General features: G+C 39.4%; 1 protein-coding gene across 1 annotated transcript in view; it reads left to right on the forward strand.

Moving 5' to 3' along the window:
- Window positions 1-668: 668 nt before the first annotated feature.
- The window catches only part of LOC131156195 (CDPK-related kinase 5-like), a 29,900-nt gene continuing 7,848 nt past the window's right edge, over window positions 669-22,720 (forward strand). Inside the window, exons 1-7 of the mRNA XM_058109696.1 lie at window positions 669-1,484; window positions 5,128-5,258; window positions 5,574-5,615; window positions 5,716-5,824; window positions 18,771-18,849; window positions 18,939-19,235; window positions 19,316-19,428. Coding sequence (XP_057965679.1) covers window positions 945-1,484; window positions 5,128-5,258; window positions 5,574-5,615; window positions 5,716-5,824; window positions 18,771-18,849; window positions 18,939-19,235; window positions 19,316-19,428 — 1,311 coding nt within the window. The 5' untranslated portion in view covers window positions 669-944. The remainder of the gene's footprint in view (window positions 1,485-5,127; window positions 5,259-5,573; window positions 5,616-5,715; window positions 5,825-18,770; window positions 18,850-18,938; window positions 19,236-19,315; window positions 19,429-22,720) is intronic.

Consider the following 22,720-nt stretch of genomic DNA (forward strand, 5'->3'; position numbering starts at 1 on the left):
CATGTAGGAACAAACGTACAATAAATAGGCATAAGAGGTTATTTATGGTTAAAGGTTTGATGTTCACAATTTGAGATTTGAATCTGGAGAGGAGGTAGAAAGTTAATGTGCTTAAAGAAATTAATGATACACCTCAAGGTCTAGTCACATTTAATAAATTTTTAGTGGATCCTACAAAAAATCTTGTGTCTCAATGATAATAAATATTCTTACCTAATGTTTTGAAATTTTGGAGATTGGACCTTTATTTTGAACATTAGATTTAAATAAATTTGCGTAAACTTTTATATAAAATAATTTAAATCTATATAACCTTATATAACTTGAAAATAAGAGTTTATAGAACTTAAATTTTGATAACAACAATAATGCATTTATTTGTCCTACCTAGCATAGAGATTTCAAGCCCATTGAAGAACTTATTTTACATAAAGAGAAATAATTTATCTCCCTCATATACTTTTTTTTTATTCATGTAATTTGAACTCTCTATGTTTCCATGCATTGACTATTTATGTTCCTTCCATCCTTAAGAAGAAGAAGAAAAGAAAATTATTAAAAAAAAAAAAAGAAGCAGGCGCACCCAATTTCTGTACACTGCACCATTCTAGATCACAACCCATTTTTTAATGGACGATCAAAAACCTCAAAATTCATAAGGACGCCACGTGGCCAGAAGATTGCCCAGCTTGGCTCGCTCGCGTCTCTGGCTCACCTCTCTCGCTCTCTTCTCTTGTGAATGCTCGCTCTCTCTCTACCATTTCTGAAGTCATTGCTCTCTCTCTCTCTCTCTCTCTGGTTCCCTCCCTGGAGGAGAAGAGCCAGTCTCCACAAACTGAGTCCACTGGATGAATCTGCAGTTTCGAGGTTCTCCACTTGATCTTCTCTTGCTGCAGAGAATGCCGTGAATCTGAGCACCTAGACTGCGATTCCTAGCTTGCGCCATGGGGATATGCGCTTCAAAACCTCCGAAGCCTAACCCTTACGCGACCAGAGAGGAGCGAGACGCCTCAGAAGTCCCTAAGCCTTCGACACCTTCTGCCAATGGAGTGAATGCGGAGAATGCGAAGAAAGAGGAAGTTGAGTCGGTGAAGCGGTCGCCGATCTTTCCGTTTTACAGTCCGAGTCCGGCGCACTACTTGTTTTCGAAGAAATCTCCGGCGGTGGCGAGCGCGAACTCCACGCCGAGGAGGTTTTTCAAGCGGCCGTTTCCGCCGCCGTCGCCGGCGAAGCATATACGGGCAGTGTTGGCGAGGCGGCACGGGAAGGCGGCAGCTGCGGCGATTCCAGAGGGGGAGGAGAGTGAGGGCGGTGGTTTGGCGGGGTTGGATAAGAGCTTTGGGTTCTCGAAGCAGTTTACGAGCAAGTATGATGTCGGTGAGGAGGTCGGGAGAGGACATTTTGGGTATACTTGCTCCGCCTGGTTTAAGAAGGGAGAGCTTAAAGGTCAGCAAGTTGCTGTCAAAGTCATCCCTAAAGCCAAGGTTGGCCATTTCTTTCCATTTTCCCCACTCCCTCTCTCTCTCTCTCTCTGAATTTTCCTTCTGGAAAATAAACTAAAAATTTCAAGCTGCAGGTATCTATAATTTGTTCTCTCATAATCGACTCATGACTACCTCAAATTTTATGATTAACAGGATTGTATTCTTTCACTTATTGTATTAATTTCCTTGTGGTGTATTGATGCACGCTCGATGTCATGACTGTCTTTGTCTTTCTCTGTCATAATATTGTTCTTATGCCAAACAACAAACACAGTGTTTAGTGTGTAAAAAAAAGGAAAATCCAGGCTAGAATCGTGGACAATTTGGATTATTGATAATTTAGGGCTCACTACTGTAGGTCAATGCATTATTAAACTATAGAGCTTGTTACCGCATACTGGCTCTGATGCAAGCGGAAAGAATTTTCCAATTGCTCTAAATGGACTGAAATATTTTTGGACGAATTGGAGCATTGGACGCACACATAACAGGGTGTTGTTGTAATATACATGAAGATTCTCCCTTGTATGCGTGTACACAAGGTTAAGATGGCATCTAAGTTCACAATATGCAATTTCTCTATTTACTGTTGAAAACAGTGACATATTGAGGGAAGTTGAAAATTTGTAAGATCTAGTTGTAGACTCTTTTGCGGTACTCTTGTAAAACTGTGGTGTTGAACATAAAGTGATCATCTTGTTTATTTTATTTCAGAACTTCTCATTTGGATTTGTTCAACCACGTTTTAATCATTAATTTGTACTTTTTTGTCAAATTATTTGTTTGGAAGCTGATAGAAACTCGTAGAGTATAAGCAGAAATTTACATAGTTTTCATCAAATTTTTCTATAAGTAATGTGAAGTCAACAAAGAGGTGCCACTTGAAGATAAACTATGATTTACAAAAAAAAAAAAAAAAAAAAAAAAGTAAAATCAATGGCTGCTTGAACTTTGACAAAATGCCTCCCATGAAATCTTAAAGGAATTGGTTAAGTATCCTATCCTTAGTAGTACTTCGAGATCCTTTTACTCCTTCAAAGCCCTTTGACTTCTTTCCTTTCAAACAAGCCAAAAAACATTGAGGGGGATCAATTAAATAATCTTTCTCCTTTCTGTTTCAGCCTGAACATGAATCCAAGCTTACAGGCCTCCCACAATAGAACCTTCTGCAGCCTATTTGATCCCGCTATGTTCAGAGCACAGTCCCAGAGATTTCTTGTTTGCTTCACCTTTGCACTTAAAACATCTGTTCACGTGAACCATTCTCCTTTCTGCAGGTTTTCTGGTGTTAATGTCTTGCTGCTGGCAGCTTCCCATGAAAAGAAAGAAATGCTTGTGGAAGCACCTTTGGCTTTCCATGCCAACAGCCTTTCTTCACCAGGACTCAGACCTGAATCAGTAATTCTGAAGTAAGATTTTGCCTCAAAGCTGCACTCTTGGTTATTTCCAGTCCATTCATCCTCTTCTCCTAAAACAACAGCCATACAAACAATCAAAAGCATTGTAGAACATTTCGCGTCCAAGGTGTTCTGACCCTTCTAATAAAAGGAACATCCTGCATAAACCCACTTATCTGAAATTTACAAAAAAGAAATCAGTAACTCATTTTTATATCAGGTCAGCTGGAATAAGATAGGGGACTGAAGTTTCAAAGGGAAATCGATAGACCAACAATCATCCCAAAAGAGGACGGCACCCTTCTTGACTTCAAAAGATTTGCTTAACAAAATGCCCCTATTCTTTCCTTTTGGATTTCCATTATCTCATTCCATAACACTCCCTTCCCTCCTTGTCTACCCATTATGTCACTGCCAAACTTGGCCCCAAGGCCCCCAACCACAGCACTCTGTGTTTCCTCCTTTTCTACCATAAATCTCCATAACTATTTCCCTAAGGAGGCCCTATAAAACCTGGTGAATTATTTGATGCCCATCTATAAATATATTCTTCTTGATCATTGTTTTATATTTTGGAGTCTACTTTCCAAATGCAGTTCATGAACTTGGTGCATTGGAACTCTTTGGGCATTGTCCAAAACGTCCCACGCAAGGAGCTTGATGTAAATGCTTAAAATTACCATTTTAGCCTTAGATTATGACATTGGCCCACATTGAACTTGACACAATTATGAACTATTTGTTAACTGGCTTGTTTATGCACAGTTGCAGGACGTTAGACTGGCAGTGTGCAGACTGAGATTGGTTGTGGAGACATGTGGTGTGGTCTCCCTATCAACCCCAATCTTTGGATGTTCAAGAGTGTCTTGACTTGGTAGGTTCAAATCAATGTTTAATGGGAGTTCCAACTCTCATAGCCATTTCCTAGGCTGCTTAAGAGTCTGCCACATGTTGTTTGACACATTTTCATTTTTCTTCTATCTCACCTTGAGTATGTATTGCCACCCGATGGAACAATATTTTAACTCTTTCTTGTTCTTTGAGTGATGTGGCATTCTCTTGTTGGAGGATGACAAACCACACGTGTTGCTTCTGCTCTATAAATATCTCCAACTGTAATTCAGTGGGGGTCACTTGGAACCTGACCAAATGAATTCGAGTTCTCTCTCTCTCTCTCTCTCTCTCTCATACAAACCCCTGAACTTTGGAATCCTCCAGCTCTGTGGTTCCATACCTCTCCTCCCCTTTCATTAACTCGCCCTACAATTTTACTATAAAACATAGATGTACTGAGCATTCACTCATGGGATGATGAGTAAGTATTAGGTATTGTTCATCTTCCTAAGATCCAATTCTATTTCTTAATCTTGAAAGTGTGTGATTTGTCCTAGTAATATAATTTAACCTCAATTAACTGAACGTCAATGAAATACTCTATTATTTAATTTTACTTCCAGAAAAATTAATATATATATTTTTACCTTAATCTTTTTAATCTCAATTTTGGGAATTTCATTACCTTCTCACAATTATTTTTTTAATAGGAAATGTGATATATCTGCTGTTGGGTTTTGTTTGAGAGTTTTATAAGTTTGAAATTATTGAAAAAAATGCAAAAAATGAGTATAGAGAACTCTTTTAGCCAATTCACTGTGTGTTTGGCGTTGCAATGGTCATAACAGCCTGTAATAGAGTCTGATGACCATTACATTATCTTAACAGATGGTAATAGCCATTACAGCCCATTGTGGCATGGCTCGGAATGGCAGATGGTATAACTGTTATGGGCCTTATGGCCAGTTATGGATGTGAACAGTTGGCAGTAACAGCCATTATATTCAGCTATGGGTGTGAAATGGGAAATATCCTAGGTATGATCTTGTAAGATGTAATGATTTTATGTTATGTGATGGCAAGGGTCATATTTTAAGACCATGGTCAAATGAGTGGTACAGGTGTCTAGGGCATCCTAGTTTAGATTTATACCTTCTGTTTTATAGTTATGCATTAGAGGCATAAGATCTTTTATTAACTTATGTGTGGCTACTTGGTTTGAAATTTATCATTTTTTGTCTCCCTTGTTTTCGCTACTCTGTTTTCATATTGGTTGACATCTTGAAGTTGTGGATTTATAGTCTATTCAGAAAATTTCATATTAGCTTTTTTGGATTTGAGTTTTAAATTTATTTTCTGATGTCGATATATATATATATATATGTATATATATACTTTTTTTTTTCTGCCAGATGACCACAGCTATTGCAATTGAGGATGTGAGAAGAGAGGTGAAGATACTGCGAGCACTGACAGGACACAATAATCTAGTACAATTCTATGATGCATTTGAAGACCATGAAAATGTCTACATAGTTATGGAGTAAGCATGGTACACTGAACTGTAGTTGTGATTATATCTTGCTGTAGAAATTTATGTATGCTGTTGACACAAAATATAATTGATTGAGGTAAAGTATATTCACTTTGGATATTATTGATATTTTCTTGCCTGGTTGGAATGACATTGTTCTTGTTTATTTTCTAAGCATATAATCTCTCTCTCTCTCTCTCTCTCCCCCCCCCCCTCTTTTATCTGGGTTTAATAGTATCTCACTGCTGGGAGGATCGTTCACTTTGTTTGTGGAGCATGTGTTTGATATTAGTGGAAGTTAACGTTTTATCATGCATATTTCAGGTTATGTGAAGGAGGAGAGCTCCTAGATAGGATACTTTCAAGGTGTTTCTTTTAGTAGTAGTTTATACTGAAATTTTATGCAGTTTTTAAGTTTGAAGATGCAAAGTCATAGCCTCTAACTAGATGCTTATTGCTTTTGTAGGGGTGGAAAATACTCAGAAGATGATGCCAAGGCTGTCATAGTACAGATATTGAATGTCGTTGCATTTTTTCATCTCCAGGGTGTGGTGCACCGAGATCTTAAACCAGAGGTGTAACATATTCTTGTATTTTTCTTTCCATGGTCAAACTGTTAAGAATTCTTCTGCAGAGTTGCATTTTTAAGAAAACTGGGTGTTAGGAATGTGCCAGTTCAGTTTATGAGTGGCTGAAGTTGTTCACTTCTATTTCATGTGGAATGGAATTTGACATGATGAAATGAGCCTGACCATTGACCATGCCAATTATTGATATTTGTTCAGTGTCTTGTATTTTGGACGGTTTACATTTTCTTAGTCATAGTTACATATCTTATCCCCTGCATAATTATTTCTCTATGCACGTATATTTTATATTTTTTTAACTTGGCTTTTAAGCTTTTTCTGTTAATATGTATGTTAATATCTACCTAATATGCCTTTTCTTATCCTGTCTACTTATTGCCTAAAAACGAAGTAATATTCTGGGGAAAATTTGAGGTTGTCTTGTTTGATTTTGTTAGTACCATATTGATCAAGATGTAGCCTGATAGCATTTTAATTTAGTGAATTTGGACTTGCCAACTTGAGGCTGGACTGCAGCAATTCAATGGTACCCAAAAATGCAACACCTGGTGTATGGAGATCCTGTACCAAAAAAAATCCATTTAATGGTATAGAAGAATTTTGTGCATGTTTGTGTTGGGGAAGGGAAGGAGAGCAATAAGCTTGCTTTATGTCGTTTGATCATCTGTACAAAAAAGAAAGATCTTCTATTCTCCTTTTCTGTACACTCTTTCTTCCTTAATGAAATCATCTTGTTTTGTTATTAAAAAAATCATCTGGACAGCTGTTCCAGGATGTTCGTTTTGGCTGAGGTTCTTAACTTCGGGATGTGAATCTTCCTTGTTCTGAAGCTAGGAACACTGAAAAAAACTTCAATAACTGGAAGTGTTTTGTTCTAGTGTAGCTTAAGCATTGAGTTTCTCCTATTTAGGTCACTTTTAGTTCTCAGCCTCGCAGGAAGCAGAATCATTTTATCAAGGAAAGGAAATTCACCTATGTCATAATTCAAACAGTATGTCATGCTGAGAATGCGGGGCTTCTGATAGTAATATTATAATAGATGGCAAGGACACTGATATTTTTGCCTGCGCCCTGTTGGAAACCTTGATTTGTTTTTTGATCAGTAAATGGAAATTTCATTAAAAAAAAAAAGGCATCAAAGGGGTGCGACCATGTACAAACACAAAGAACTGTGGGAGAAAACGAAAAAGATGGATAGACAATGTGAAGTGTATCCAGGAGATTAAAAATTAAATGTGTAATCATGCTCTGCCCACAAAACCAGTTTGAAAGATTAGTAAGCCATCTATCCTTGAGGATTGTGGGAGAAGTAGTTGTTCTTTCAAAAGCTGTAGCACTTCTCTCTCTCCGCACAATCCAGAAGATAGTGAGTGGGATCAAGGACAAGGATTTTTCCTTCCTCTATCATGGAAATACCCTTCCAAGTTGTGATTTCCTTTCCCACATTTTTTACAATGAACCAGTGCTGTACTGTAAGAGCAGTGGCTTGATTCTTTAAAAATTCCTGGTCCAGGGCCAGCAGAGCAGTAAATGGTCTACAGTTTCAGCATCTTCTTTGCAACCAAGGTGAAATCTCTTCTCTGAAGGTTATTAAGAGTAAGGATCTATCCTAAGGTTGCCTCCCAAGTAAAATAGAAACTTTGGTTGGCGCAAGAGTTTTCCTAATGGCATTTTGAGGGAAATTAAGTATGGTTGGCCATATAGGAGCTGTCAAGCTGCTCGAAGGAGCTGACTATCAAGTAGTCATTTTTGTTGAGCTTCCAGAAAGGCACACCTAGATTGGTCCAATTGGGGGCATATGAAGATGCTGTAACAAAATATTCGAGCTCCCTATTATGGGCATTTCTAACAGAAGGGATGTTCCAAGCTGCTCCATTGACATAGTGGTCCACATACAGACTCACCAAAGCATTGTTGTTACCGGCAAGGTAAAAATTTGCAGGAAATTGAGAATTTAGAGGACATGAGTGGTATGAGCCGCACCAGCTGTCATGCCAAAAGCAAGTATTGTTCCCATTTCCAACATGGAAGTGGATGGGAGTGAAGAAATCCTCCCACCCTTTCTTGTTCAACTTCCAAACACTTACCCCACAGGGCTGCCTGAGTGCCTGGCCTCTTTAGATGTCCACCCATTATGATCAAGGTCATACTTTGAGGTGATAATCTTTCTCCAAAGTAACTCCTCGTTGTTCATGAATCTCCACATCCATTTAACAAGGGGGTCCTTGTTGAAAAAGCATGAGAGATTTGAGACCAGTCCACCTCTTGAGATTGGTTGCTGAACAACATCCCATTTAACTAAATGGAACTTAATGGCCTCCTTTGTTTTCCCCAAAGAAATATCTTTGGGATGTCTTCCAATCTTTTGGCCATAGAGCAAGGAATAGGAAAGAGGAACATGAAGTAAATTGGGAGAATGGGAGGTTAGAAAGGGTACTTTTGATAAAAGTGAATTTACCACCTTTAGAAAGGGGGTAACAATTCCAAACCAGCCTTTTTTTTTTTTTGTTTTTTTAAATCTTACAACAATGGGTTCCCAAGCCTCTTTCTCCTTGAACTTTGCACCAAGAGGTAGACCGAGGTAGTTCAAAGGAAAAATCGCCTGCTGCAGTCCATGATGCCAATGCCCTTATTCACATTTCTAATAGGGCTAACAGCACTTTTTCCCAATTTACTTTTAAACTATAAATTGCTTCAGAGCAAAGAAATAAATATCTGAGTTGAGAAACTTCCAGCTCCCCACCATTTCCTTTCAACGTCAATCCTTCTAAGATTCTGGTTCTCTTGGCATTTTGCAACAAGAGGCTGTGAACCTCCATGGCAATGACAAAACCTTGGTATCTAGTTATAGACTCATGGATGTGTTGGATGGTATTGAAGTTATACTGTTATAGTAACATTTTCCACAAAGTCATTATTATTTTTTTAGATAAAAATTGAAGTTATTGTAGCTGATATCCCTTAGTATGGCAGATGCCAGCCTATGATGCCTATGTTTACTGGATATGTCAATCCAAGCCACTTATATGTTTCTGCTTAAGTAGTATATAACATTTTTCAAAAATGTTAGTGGTATCAAACAAGAAATTTATTTAAAGCAAAGTAAGCATCTGTGATTAAGAATTTGATGAGCTTCTGCCTTGCAGAAGATGATAGCATTGTTGGTGAAGAGGAGATGAGAAACTTCCTGCTCCCTGTTGTTTCCTTCCATTGTCAGTCCTTTTAGGAGTCTTGTTCTCATGGCATTTTGCAGCAAGAGGCGGGAACCTCCCTGACAATGATGAAAACCTTAATTTGTTGTTGTAGACTCATAGATGTGTTGGATGGTATTTGTTGTAAAGTTAGATATAGAGCAGAGAAGGATGGAAGTATAGAAAAGGAGAAGAATAGAAGAAGAAAAAAACAAGGGGGAAAAAAAAAGAAGTGGCAGTTTTTTCTGGAGCTTTGTGTACAGCTCCAAGTATACCCTCTTATATATTATTAATAAGAATAAAAGACTTAAGGACAAAAAGACCCCTATTCATGCAACCTAATTACTAAAGTAATATATTTTATTTTAATATTTAACACTCCCCTCAAGCTGAAGCTGTATAAATATTACCTAACCTGAGCTTGTTACAACCATTAGAGCTTTGTGAAGACATGGCCTGACTGATCCACAGATTTCACAAGGGGAGTCCTTATGACCAACTTCAACGCAGCATCCCTCACAAAGTGATGGTCAATTTCAATATGCTTTGTCCTCTCATGAAATGCTAGATTGCTAGCGATATAATTGGCGGTTTGATTATCGCAAAACATATCTATTGGCTTCTTACCAAGAATCCTGTCTTTGACACTAGACACTTCAGCCACATAAGCTCACTCACAGTATCAGCCATAGCTCAGTATTCTACTTCTGCATTATATCTTGCTATGGTAGTTTTTTTCTTGCTATGCCAAGTAACAACATTACCTGCCATAAATGCACAATATCCAGTAGTAGACCTTTGATCATTGATAGAGCATTAGATTATCCGATGATCTTATTACATTTATAAAATCTTAGCTGGAAGAGCCTTCAAGATACAGCAAAATCCTTCAAACAGCATCCCAGTGTGGTTGTTTGGGATTTCAACAAATTGACTCACAACCCCCACTGCAAAAGATAGGTATAGTGACAGTCAAGTAGATCAATTTGTCAACCAACTGCCTACATTCATTGCTCGTCTAAGTCTGGTCTGACATCCTAGACAACTTCTCATTAAGATCGGTAGTATGAACTGGATTAGCTCCCAGCAAACCAATCTCACCAACTCCAAGGTACATTTTTGCTGAGATAGATTTAGCCCTTTCCTACGCGATGCAATCTCAATACCAAGAAAGTAACATAGAGTAACTAAGTCCTTGATTTGAGATTTAGCTTGAAACCACCACTTAACATTTGCAATCCCGCTTTGGTCACTGCCAACAATGATGAAATTATCAACACAAACTACTAGAAGTACGACGCCTCTTTTTTTGTGGACACAAACAGAGTAATTAGAGTAGCTTTAAATAAAACCAAATGTAGAGATACCACATTAAGCTTGTGAAACGAGGCCCAAGCAAACTGCTTGAGACCATAAATGAACTTGTGCAACCTACATACTTTGCCACCCTCCCCCAGAGCAGCATACATAAAAGGTTGCTCCATATATGCTTCTTCCTGCAAATCTCCATACAAGAATACATTCTTCACATCCAAATGGTATAATGGCTAATCAAAGATGAATACATGAACAGACTTTAGTTGAGCGAAAAGAGAGAAGATCCCAAAATAATCAATACCATATGTTTGGGCGTACCCCCTGGCAACCAATAAAGCCTTAAGCTGAGGAAGACATTTGATGGTGTAGACCCAGCGACGCCTAACCAACTCCATACCATGTTTCTCAAGTGGTCAAGGCATCCATTCCTATGTCCATTTCATGCTTCCACTCAGGATTAGCAGCGCCTCAACATGTGAGGAAGGGATAGAAATAGTGGAAATAGACAGGCTTAAGAACACATAGAACTAGGAAGGTGAAGAATTGAGACATAATGAGCAATGGGATAAGCAACTAAAGACTGTTGAGTGCATGTTCAATTACCTTTTTGGTGATCAATGGGCAAGACCAAGTCACACTAGGATGGATCTCCACAACCAAAAGTCGAAATAGTGATGGATAAAAGAGGTGTTTGCATGGGGGTAGTGATGTCTTTGCTTGCTTTCCGTTGTTCATAAACTCTCAATTATTTCTTTGGGTCAGTAATTGTTGGATTTAGAAGAGAAAAACATTTTTGGGTAGCGTTAATAGAAGTAACAAGATCAACACATGAGGAGGGATCATTGATGGACTTGAAATAGATTCATCCACTGAGGATCCTGCTCTAGAGAAATAAGGTCTCCCTTAAAAAAGTTGACCTCTGCACTAGCAAATTTCCTGCAAATATGGGGACCATGACATCTATAACCTTTCTAGTTCTCAATTACACGATGAAGACACATTTAATAGCACAAGAGGGAACTTGTCTTGACTAGTATGTGGAACATGAACAAAACATGTGCACCCAAAGACATGAGGCACTGTAAAAAACATAGATGTTCTTGCATGCATGACGGAGAAGGGAATTTGTCCCCCTAGAACATTGAGGGGCATCATGTTGATTAGAAAATAGGTTGTAAGAAGAGCATCGGTCTAAAGGGTTTTAGGAACGTGCATATGAAGCAGTAGAGACTGTGCTACGTCAAGTAAATGCCTTTTTTTTTTTCTTTCAGCTACTTCATTAGGGGTGTGTATACATAATGTTTGATGAATAATCCATTTGGACAAGTAAAAAGATTGAAGCTTATTTTGAACAAATTCAAGTGGATTATCAAATTGAAAAGTTTGAATACCAATGCCAAACAAATGGTAGAATTGAGTAAATACATTCAAAAATTCATACCTATCTTTTAACACATAGATTCAGGTTATACACAAAAAATCATCCACAAAGGACACAAAATATTGATGACTAGTCAAATTCTTGACTGAGTTGACTCTATAGAGACCCCAAATATCTGAATGAATATTAGAAAAAGATGTTTAACTATGAGACTCGATTCTAGATGGAAAAGATGTTCTAACATGCTTTCCTAATTGACAAGTAGAACACTCAAAATGAGAAATAGATTTGAATATTGAAAAAAACTTCTTGTAATTTTTAAGGGATGGATGACCCAAATGTGCTTGCCACTACTCAAGAGAAACACTGTGAGTACAAATTGAGAAAGACTTGAATTGGATTTACTATCATCACCATTGGAATAATACAAGCCATCTTTCTCATGCCCTCTACTAATCCTTTTCTTTGGGATCCTGAATAAAACAACGAGAAGGAAAGAATGTCAGAGTAGTTATGAGATGTAGTTAATTAACTAATTGATAACAGATTCAACAGAAATTTATGCACGTGAAACAAAGGAAGGGGCATTGAAGGAAATAAAAGAGTATTGCCACAACGAGAAACTGGTGACACTGAACCATTAGCTAGAGTAACCTTAAGAGTGTAAAGTTGTGAGTTTCCAAGACTGAAATAAATTAGGACTGCTTGGCAAATGGGAGAGGCACCTGAATCAATAACCCAGGATAAAGAGGATGCAGAGGCGAGAAGTCTGGCTATATCTGAATGGGTTGCAGTAGCATTAGATGGAGGAGACTGAGTTTGGAGTTGTTGAACCATGCGGACAAGATTATTATACTCCTCTCGTAACATGATAGATAGTGGAGTGGCTAAGTGCGCTTGGAAGTTTCAACAATGGAATCACCCTTGGCAAGAGACTTATTGGCCCAAGTCAATTTCCCTGGAGATCCCAACAACAATTAATGATATGGTTTTCCTTGTCACTATGTGCAAATGCAAGAATTGTGTCACGGTCCGACTCTTTTCACACTGTTGTGAAGGGCCGTGCGGCGCTAGCTAAAGCACTCTTGCTTAACTAGCCAGCCTATCGTTTCCCAACATTCATCCACAAAGCACTTTCATTAACATTCAATCAAATAGCAGCGGAAATAATAATCAATTCATGAAAGCCGTGGCAACCAGGCAGTAAGCATTGAAGCAAACGTAATTCATTAACAAATCCTCCGTTGACATGTTGTACTTAGCGAGGGAGGCAAGTAGGCTAAGCACGTTGACAATTGCTAGTGAGTTTTACAATGATTGATGAACACTCACCCTCCCCTAAAGAGCTTTCTGGGCTATTCTCACTCTGGCACTAGGAAACATCAAAGTGACCGAGGAGTCATACTGCCTTATTTGGCTTACAATGAAATAAATACTGGAAAGTAACCCTACACTAGTATTTACATGATGGAAACCCATCCCAAACACACGAGGCAAGCGGTCACAGGCAAGCATAATGCCCTGAACAAGCTTAGCTCGTGACATTCTCCCCCACTTATACGGTCGACGTCCCCGTAGACTTTGACGCTAGGTACACGTCAACTTAGTCTACGAACGGTTGCATGTCTTTCGCCGAAACCCAGCTAATTTCTTCGTCACCAAGGCCTTTCCACTTTACTAAGAATTCCTGCTGCTTCTTCCTTGAGGATTTGAACTCTCTGTCTGCAAGGATTTCTTCAACTTCACGTCTGTCAGGTTGCACTGTACTCACTTCTGCTCTGCCTTACTGATTTCTGCTTAGATCGTCAGTGTCGGCGTTGTACGGCTTGAGGCAACTGACGTGAAACACAGGATGCACTTTCATCCAAATCGGAGGGTCGATTTTGTAGGAGACCTTCCCGACTTTGGCCAAGATGGGGACTGGTCCTTCATATTTGTGAAGTAGTCTCCTATCTCGTCCTCGTAGTGACCTGACTTGTTCAGGATTGAGCTTAACAAGCACCAAGTCACCTACGTTGAAGTGCTGCGGTCTTCTCCCCTGATCTGCCCACTTCTTCATCCACTTAGTAGCTTTCTCGAGGTAGGCTCGGGCAATCTCAGCATTTCGTTTCCATTCTTTGGTAAAGACGTACGCCCTGGGACTCTTTGCTCTGTACGGCTCATCCACTGTGTGAGGTAACAGCGGCTGTTGGCCTGTAACAAGCTCAAAAGGACTCTTGTTGGTTATGGAGCACTTTTGGGCATTGAAACAAAACTGAGCCACGTCAAGTAGCTGCACCCAATTCTTCTGGTTGGCGTTGACAAAGTGGCGCAAGTACTCTTCAAGTAGCCCATTGAATCTCTCCGTCTGTCCATCTGTTTGTGGGTGATAACTCGAAGAGATTTCTAGTTGTGAACCGAGGATTTTGAAAAGTTATGTCCAGAAGTTGCTGGTGAATCTTGAGTCTCAGTCACTAACAATGTCATGGGGAACACCCCAATATTTCACAATGTTCTTAAAAAATAACTGTGCTGTCTCCTCTACCGAACAGTACTTCGGTGCGGCTATGAATGTACCATACTTCGAAAACCTGTCTATAATAACAAGTATAGACCCTGCGTCTCCCACTCTGGGCAGGTTGGTGATGAAGTCCAATGAGACACTTTCCCACGGTTTGACGGTACTGGTAGGGGCTCCAACAGCCCAGCAGTTTTACTCCGCTCAACCTTGTCTTGTTGGCAAGTGAGACAAGTTCGGGTATAATCAACCACATCATCAAGCATGTGCGGCCAATAGTACCCCCGCTTCAGTAAGGCCAAAGTGCGCTGCCATCCTGGATGTCCGGCCCACATGGTATCATGACATTCCTTCAGCAATGTCTTCCTCAGATCACTTGCTCTTGGCACAAAGAGCCGGTTACCATGGGTTATCAGCAATCCCTCTTCCATCCAAAACTGTCGTGCCTTCCCTTCTTCGGTAAGTTTCATTAAGTTCTGCACAACTGGATCTTTGGCTAAGTTCTCTTTGATGCGCTCCCGCATCGTTGTGGTAACAGTACTTGAAGTCAGATGTGTTACCATTTGTAAGGCTGCCAGTTCGGCCTTTCTACTCAGTGCATCCGCGACTTGGTTCAATCGCCCCGCCTTGTGCTCAAATGAGAAATCAAACTGTGCCAAGAATTCTTGCCATCGGCCCTGCTTGGGTGTCAACTTTGGCTGTGTGAAGAAATGGCTAACACCTGAATTATCTGTTTTCACCACAAACCTTGCCCCAAGTAAGTAATGCCTCCACAAACGGAGACAATGTATCACCACTAACATCTCCTTCTCTTGAGCTGTGTACTTCCGCTCCGTTTCACTAAGCTTACGGTTTTCGTACGCAACAGGGTGTCCCTCCTGTACCAAGACTCCTCCAAGGGCGAAGTCTAATGCATCTGTCTGTACCTCGAAGGGTTTCATGACATCCGGAAGAGCTAGAACTGGATCTCTCATCATGGCATCCTTCAAGTCATCAAAGGCTCCCTGGCACTCCTCTGTCCAGTTCCACCCATGACCCTTCTTTAGTAGTTTTGTCATTGGGGCCGTTCTCCGTGAATACCCCTCTACGAACTTCCTGTAGTAGTTGGCAAGGCCAAGAAAGGAACGCAACTCTTTCATTGTTGTTGGGATCTTCCATTCTTGAATTGCCCTTACCTTCTCCATATCCATTCTGATATGACCTTGGTCAATCACATAACCAAGGAATTTGATACTTTTCTGAGCGAAAGAGCACTTCTCTTTCTTCACATATAGACTGTTCCCCTTCAGCCTATCGAACACCTTCCGTAGATGCTCTTTATGTTCCTCCAGAGTGGAACTGTAGACAACGATATCATCCAGGTACACCACGACAAACTTGTCAAGGTACTCACGAAAAACCTGGTTCATCAAGGTACAGAATGTTGCAGGCGCATTCGTCAACCCGAATGGCATCACCAAGAATTCATATGCCCCATACCGTGTCACACAAGTAGTATTCGGCTCATCCCCATCAGCAATTCTCACCTGATAGTAACCTGACCTCAAGTCAAGTTTAGTGAAGTACTTGGCGTGACTCAACTGATCCAATAAATCAGCAATTAACGGAATAGGATACTTGTTGCGCACTGTCACCTTGTTGAGCGCGCGGTAGTCTACACACATCCGCAGGCTCCCATCGTGTTTCTTCTGAAACAGCATCGGTGCTCCAAATGGTGCTTTGGAAGGGCGAACATATCCCGCTTCCAATAATTCATCAAGTTGCTTCCTCAATTCTGCCAACTCTTGAGGCGCCATCCGATATGGCCCTTTTGCAGGTGGTTTCACCCCTGGAAACAACTCGATCTCATGCTCCACACCTCGTAGTGGAGGTAATTCGTGAGGTAACTTATTCGGCATCACCTCCTTGTACTCATCCAACACCGCTTGGATAGTTGTAGGCACCAGTTCTTTGCCTACTTCTTTATCTACCACCGTGGCTAGATATGTCTGCTCTCCCTTCCTCAGACCTTTCTTGAGTTGCATGGCTAAAAGGAACTTCCCATCATCTCCTTTCGTTGCAACAGCTTGTACCATGCACGGGTGATCTCCCATCAGACATAGGGAACCAGTCGAAGGCATCAGCATTGCCTTCGTTCCCCTTAGGAACTCCATTCCCAAAATGATTGGAAAGTCATCCAATGGCACTGCTATGAAATTCACATGACCTTCCCACTGCCCAAGCTTCACAGTAACTTGCTTGGCTACTCCCAGAGTAGGCTGGGCTACAGAATTAACTGCTTTCATACGTCCTGTATCCTTCTCTATGAGGACCTCGACACAGGAAACACTCAAGTTTACCCTTTCCCTTGGGTGTGTTGAACACTCGAGACGACGAAGCTTCCTTTGAAGTTGATGCTTTATAGTCGGCTCCCCCATTCTTGGGTTTGCCTCTCTTGAAAGACTTTCCATTGTTTACCTCTCCGCTAGATCCTTTGGACGAAGTGGTTTTCTCCCCAGCATAGTCAGTCAAGCGTTTTGCAGCAGCTTGTGCGGTAGGCAAGTCTTGAACTCTTTGTCTGTGAAGTTCAGTCCTTGCCCACGGTTTCATCCCCTCAAGAAAATAGAACAACTTGTCCTTCTCCGACATATCCCGAATATCCAACATTAAAGCAGAAAATTGTTTCACATATTCGCTGATCGACCCCGTATGCTTGAGATCTCTCAGTTTTCTCCTTGCATTATACTCAACATTTTCAGGAAAGAATTGGGCCTTGAGCTCTCTCTTCAAGTCTGCCCAACTATCAATTACACAGTTTCCTTTCTCAATGTCATTGTATTTAGCACGCCACCACAGTTTGGCGTCACCCACCAAGTACATGGTTGCAGTATCCACTTTCACTTGTTCTGAGGGTATCCTCACAGCGCGAAAATACTGTTCCATATCAAACAAGAAGTTATCTAATTCCTTAGCATCACGGGCACCCCCATACGTCCTGGGTTCAGGTACCTTGGTCTTACTAACTCCTGGAGTGTTGGAGTTCCCCATAGCAAGAACCATCAAATTCACCTTTGCATCCAAATCAGCCATCCGGGCCTGCAAAGTTTCCACAGTGTAGTGAAAGTCCTCTGACATTTCACTCGCCAAACTTGCTTGATGTTGCTGTGATCCCATCACCTCATCAACAAGTCCCCTCAGTTGGGCCATCTCATTGGCCATATTGTTGGTTGTCTCTTCAACCTGTGCTTCCAGTGCACTGAGTCTTTCAGCATTGTTTGGTGCCATGGTCAATTACCAAAGCTTCCAAAATCTCACAACGAAGGTAACTGAATTCTCGTAGCAACTGAGCCTTGGGCTCTCACCAAGTGTCACCGACTTGGCTCTGATACCAAATGTCACGGTCCGACTCTTTTCACACCATTGTGAAGGGCCGTGCGGCACTAGCTAAAGTACTCTTGCTTAACTAGCCAGCCTATCGTTTCCCAACATTCATCCACAAAACACTTTCATTAACATTCAATCAAATAGCAGCGGAAATAATAATCAATTCATGAAAGCCGTGGCAACCAAGCAGTAAGCATTGAAGCAAACGTAATTCATTAACAAATCCTCCGTTGACATGTTGTACTTAGCGAGGGAGGCAAGTAGGCTAAGCACGTTGACAATTGCTAGTGAGTTTTACAATGATTGATGAACACTCACCCTCCCCTAAAGAGCTTTCTGGGCTATTCTTACTCTGGCACTAGGAAACATCAAAGTGACCGAGGAGTCATACTGCCTTATTTGGCTTACAATGAAATAAATATTGGAAAATAACCCTACACTAGTATTTACATGATGGAAACCCATCCCAAACACACGAGGCAAGCGGTCACATGCAAGCATAATGCCCTGAACAAGCTTAGCTCGTGACAAATTGCCATGACGAGCTCCTTGTACTAATACATTACATCTATCACACTTGCTTTCCAAACTTGTCCTCATCCTTTAACACTCGCCCTATCACGGTTGGAGGGAATGCTAACATAAGATAAAGAAGGACAGTTAAGATGGTTTGGGTGCTTGCATTGTAATCCAAATAATGCAACAGTAAGGAAGAATGTGCTAGTTAATGTTAGTGGCAATAGGAGGGATAGGAGAGAAATCTAGAACAACTTGAACTGAGAAGTCTGAGATAGTGAGTTAGGATTTAATATCTAATCATTTGTCAGAGGATGTTTACTAGATCATGTGAAAAATGGGAAAGGATTCATGTAGCCAACCCCACCTATTGGACTTAAGGCTTGGTTATTGTTGTTTTATTTATTTGTTTATCATTTTCTTTCTTTGTTTTGGCATTCTGCATGAAATTTTAATAATCTTTTTAACAAACTTTGACAGTGAATGCATGTACTCTATAGGACCAAACACTTATTTTTGTATGAATTTGCTTTTTTGACCATGCTCAGCAAAGATTTTTTTAGACTGTAAATCATCCTTTCTAGAATGCCTGTCCAAATTATGATTTGCTTTGAAATGATTTATTTATTTTATTTATTGTTATCTAAATTCAGCTGTTTCGTGGATCAGAACTTTCTGTTTTCTTCTAAGGATGAAAACTCCCAGTTAAAAGCTATTGACTTTGGGTTATCAGATTTTGTAAAACCAGGTTTGTCCACTTTGCTAAGTTGAGTATCTTCCTTCCTCTAAGCCTTGCAGTTTTTGGTTGGGCTTTTCATTGCTTCTTTTTATTTTCAGATGAAAGACTTAATGACATTGTGGGAAGTGCATACTATGTGGCACCTGAAGTTTTACATAGATCTTACAGTACAGAGGCGGATATATGGAGTATTGGCGTGATAGCATATATTCTTCTGTGTGGTAGTCGTCCATTTTGGGCCCGAACTGAGTCTGGAATTTTTCGAGCTGTCTTAAAAGCTGATCCAAGTTTTGATGAATCTCCTTGGCCTTCCCTGTCTTCAGAGGCAAAAGACTTTGTCAAACGCCTTTTGAATAAAGACCCCCGGAAAAGAATGACTGCTGCTCAAGCTTTAAGTGAGTGACTCATTTTCCAGAAAATGTTAGGTTTATGGTATTGCCATCCTGAGGTACTACCTATAATCTTCTATTGGCAGGTCATCCTTGGATACGGAACTATAATGACGTAAAAATTCCTCTTGATATTCTAATTTTCAAACTCATGAAGGCCTATATGAGATCATCATCTTTGCGTAAGGCTGCTCTCAGGGTGTGTATACGATTGTGTTTTTGAAGAAAACATTACGTTCCTAAAACTTTTGCCTGTGCTAGAAACTTATAAGGGCATCCATTTCATTTTTTCTGATTGTGAAAATCTGAAATCATATTTATATTAAAGGTATTTTGATTTCTCTTATGTTTCATCATTTTCACTTTCCTAAGAGGATTTTTTGTCACCAGTAGTAGGATTTGTAAAACTCACTGTACTAGAGGTTTGTAGGTGGCCCTGTTTGTAATAGTTGAATTATTAAGATGACATTTTCTGTCAGTGACAGTTTTGATTTCTCTTCATGTACATGCATGTGTGTTTTTCCTGTTTGTTTTTATTTCTCTGTATTTGTCTTTTTTGCTGGTTTTTTTTTAAGGGGGGTGATAATTACTTTGAAAACAATGGACATGGTTATATTTGGGCTTGAACTTGCTTGCTTGTCCCTAATCATGAATTTGCATTTACAGACATAGTTTCTCCAGTTTCTCCTATTCTTGTCTTTGTTGAGGTTTTTTGTGCAAGTAGCTTGGAAATGAAGAGAAGTTGATAAGTGATTGCTTGTGTTCAGGATGGTTGAGACTAACAAGGATCATTTGGTGAGGTAGGAAACAATTTGTGAGCCTAAGAATGAGGGTAGTTTGGGTCTTGGGAATTTAGTGTCTAAGAACATATCCTTAATGAGAAAATGATTATGACATTTCCCTCTAGAACCCGATTTTTTTTCCAGCATAAAGTTATCTGTTGTAACTATAGACTTAAGCAATAATGGGTGGGATGCTAAAGCAGGAGTAATGTTAGTCTAGCTCCCTATTGATATTGTTTTTTAAATTTCTCCCCCCCCCCCCCCCCCCCATGCGTGGATATAAAATTGGTGATGGAGAGGGTTCAATACATAGAGGTTCTTTGGATTGAGGGAAATCTTTTCGTTCATGCTTAATACACGTGGATATAAAATTGGTGATGGTGAGGGTTCAATACATAGAGGTTCTTTGGATTGACGATAAACTTTTCGTTCATGCTTAATACTTTTATTTCTAACTTCTATTCAAATTGATCTAATTTCCACTTTGTTGGGAATTTGAATGAGAAGGACATTGGTGATTTTATCCTATTACTGAATATTCTTGATTCTGCCCATTTAATTCCTGGGAGTGACAGAAGATATTGTGTTTGATTCTTCTGCGGTTTTCTCTTGCAAGTTATCTTTTCCCCATTTGATTCATGATCATAGGGTTGACTCTTGTGACTTGCATTATTTTGTTTGGAAAGCTAGGACCCCTTTTAAATTTTGGGCTTTTGCTTGGGCAACTTTCTTTCATGGGATCATTGCTATTGATTTATTATAGAAGGATAAAGTCAAATAAAGTATTATGTCTATATTTGTGTGTGCTTTGCTATAAGAGTGCAGGGATTAATTCTTATTCAATGTTACATTGTATTTTCTATTGGAGAATTTGGAATCATTTGTTTTGCAATTTTGGGGAATGATGGTAAAATGAAAGTCTCAAAAAATCAATCTGGTTTTATGCTTGGGCGATCTACCATAGAAGCTATACATCTTTGAAGAAGATTAATGGAAAAGTTTAGAGAAAAGAAGAGGGACTTGCATATGGTATTTATTGACTTAGAGAAAGCATATGATAAGATACCTAGGGAAGTTATATGGTAGGTTTTAGAAAAAAAAAAAGGTGTATGTAGTAGGTATACTGATGTCATTAAGGATATGTACGATGGAGTAATGATTAGTGTAAGGACTATAGATGGAGAAACTAGAGAATTTCCAATCACCATAGGTGTACATCAAGGATCTGCTTTGAGCCCTTATCCTTTTGCTTTAGTGATGGACCAACTAACTAAGAGCATTCAAAGTGAGGTTCCATGGTATATGTTGTTTGCAAATGATATTGTTTTGATTGATGAAACTAGGAGCGGAGTAGGGGCTGAATTAGAATTATGGAGAGAAGCTCTGGAAACTAGAGACTTTAGGATAAGTAGACATAAGACAAAATATATGAAATGTAATTTCAATAATGGTAGAAGGAATATTGGATTCAAAGTTAAACTTGATGATGAAGAAATAAATAGCACTTGTAGATTTCGATACCTTGGATCTATTATGCAAGTTAAAGGAGAAATTGAAGATGATGTAATACATAGAGTTAAAGCAGGTTGGGTAAAATGGAGAAATGTTTCAAGTATGCTTTGTGATCGTAGAATACTCTTAAAATTGAAAGGGAAGTTTTATAGGATGACTATATGACCAGCTATGCTATATGGATCAGAATGTTGGACAATGAAGAAATAGAATATCCAAAAAGTAAAAGTTGCAAAGATGAGAATGCTTAGATGGATGAGTGGTATAACACTAAAAGATAAATTAAGGAATGAACATATTCGCGGTAAGTTAAGTGTAACTCTTATAGAAGATAAGATAAGGGAGAGACGACTCAAATGGTTTGGACACTTGCAAAGTAGGCCACATATAGTGCGTCAGTGAAGAAGAGTGAGTTAGTTACTATGGGGGGCAGGAAAAGGAGTAGGTGTAGACATAAAATAACTTGGAATGAGATAGTAAGTAAGGATTTAATAGTCCTGAATTTGTCAAAAGAAATGGTTCATGATAGCATAAATTGGCGGAAAATGATTCTTATATCCGACCCTGCCTAGTGGTACTTAAGGCTTGGTTTTGTTGTTGTTGTTGTTTATGGTTTTGTCCATCTTCATTGGAGGTATTGTGTTCACGAAATTTCAGGTTTTAGGAGTGGATGGAAGGATGCCTTGAAGTGTGCTATCTTTGTTGGAGTTTGGTGTATTTGATTGGAGTGCAATGTTGGGATTTTTGAAGGTTCTAGCACTTCATTTGGTCCCCTTTGTCAGAGGATGGTTTTTCTAGTGCTGCTTTGGTTTTCAATGAATGGTTTCTTTAGAAGAGTTTCCTCGACTACCATGCAAAGAGGCTGGAGTCCTTTACTTTTTTTTTTTTATCAGATTAATGCTTTTTTCATTTCTTTGTTTTTTCTTTCTCCTTCTTTCTTTCTTTCTTTCTTTCGTTTTTTTTTTTTTTTCTAGTGGACAATGCCTCGCTCCCTTTTTTTCCTTTTCTTTCTTCTCTCTGGGCTTTTTGGTATTAGGGGTCATTTGATATCACTATAAAAAATTATGAAAAGAGAAGCTAGAAACTAAAACAAGAAATGAAAAATACCTGTTTGGTTATTATTTCCAAAATTGAAACAGATTTAATTGCAGAAATTCTCTTCTTCTTTTTTTTTCCTTGAATCAAGTAGCAATTAAA

Source organism: Malania oleifera, chromosome 5 (assembly GCF_029873635.1).
Source record: "Malania oleifera isolate guangnan ecotype guangnan chromosome 5, ASM2987363v1, whole genome shotgun sequence".
Lineage (NCBI taxonomy): Eukaryota > Viridiplantae > Streptophyta > Magnoliopsida > Santalales > Ximeniaceae > Malania > Malania oleifera.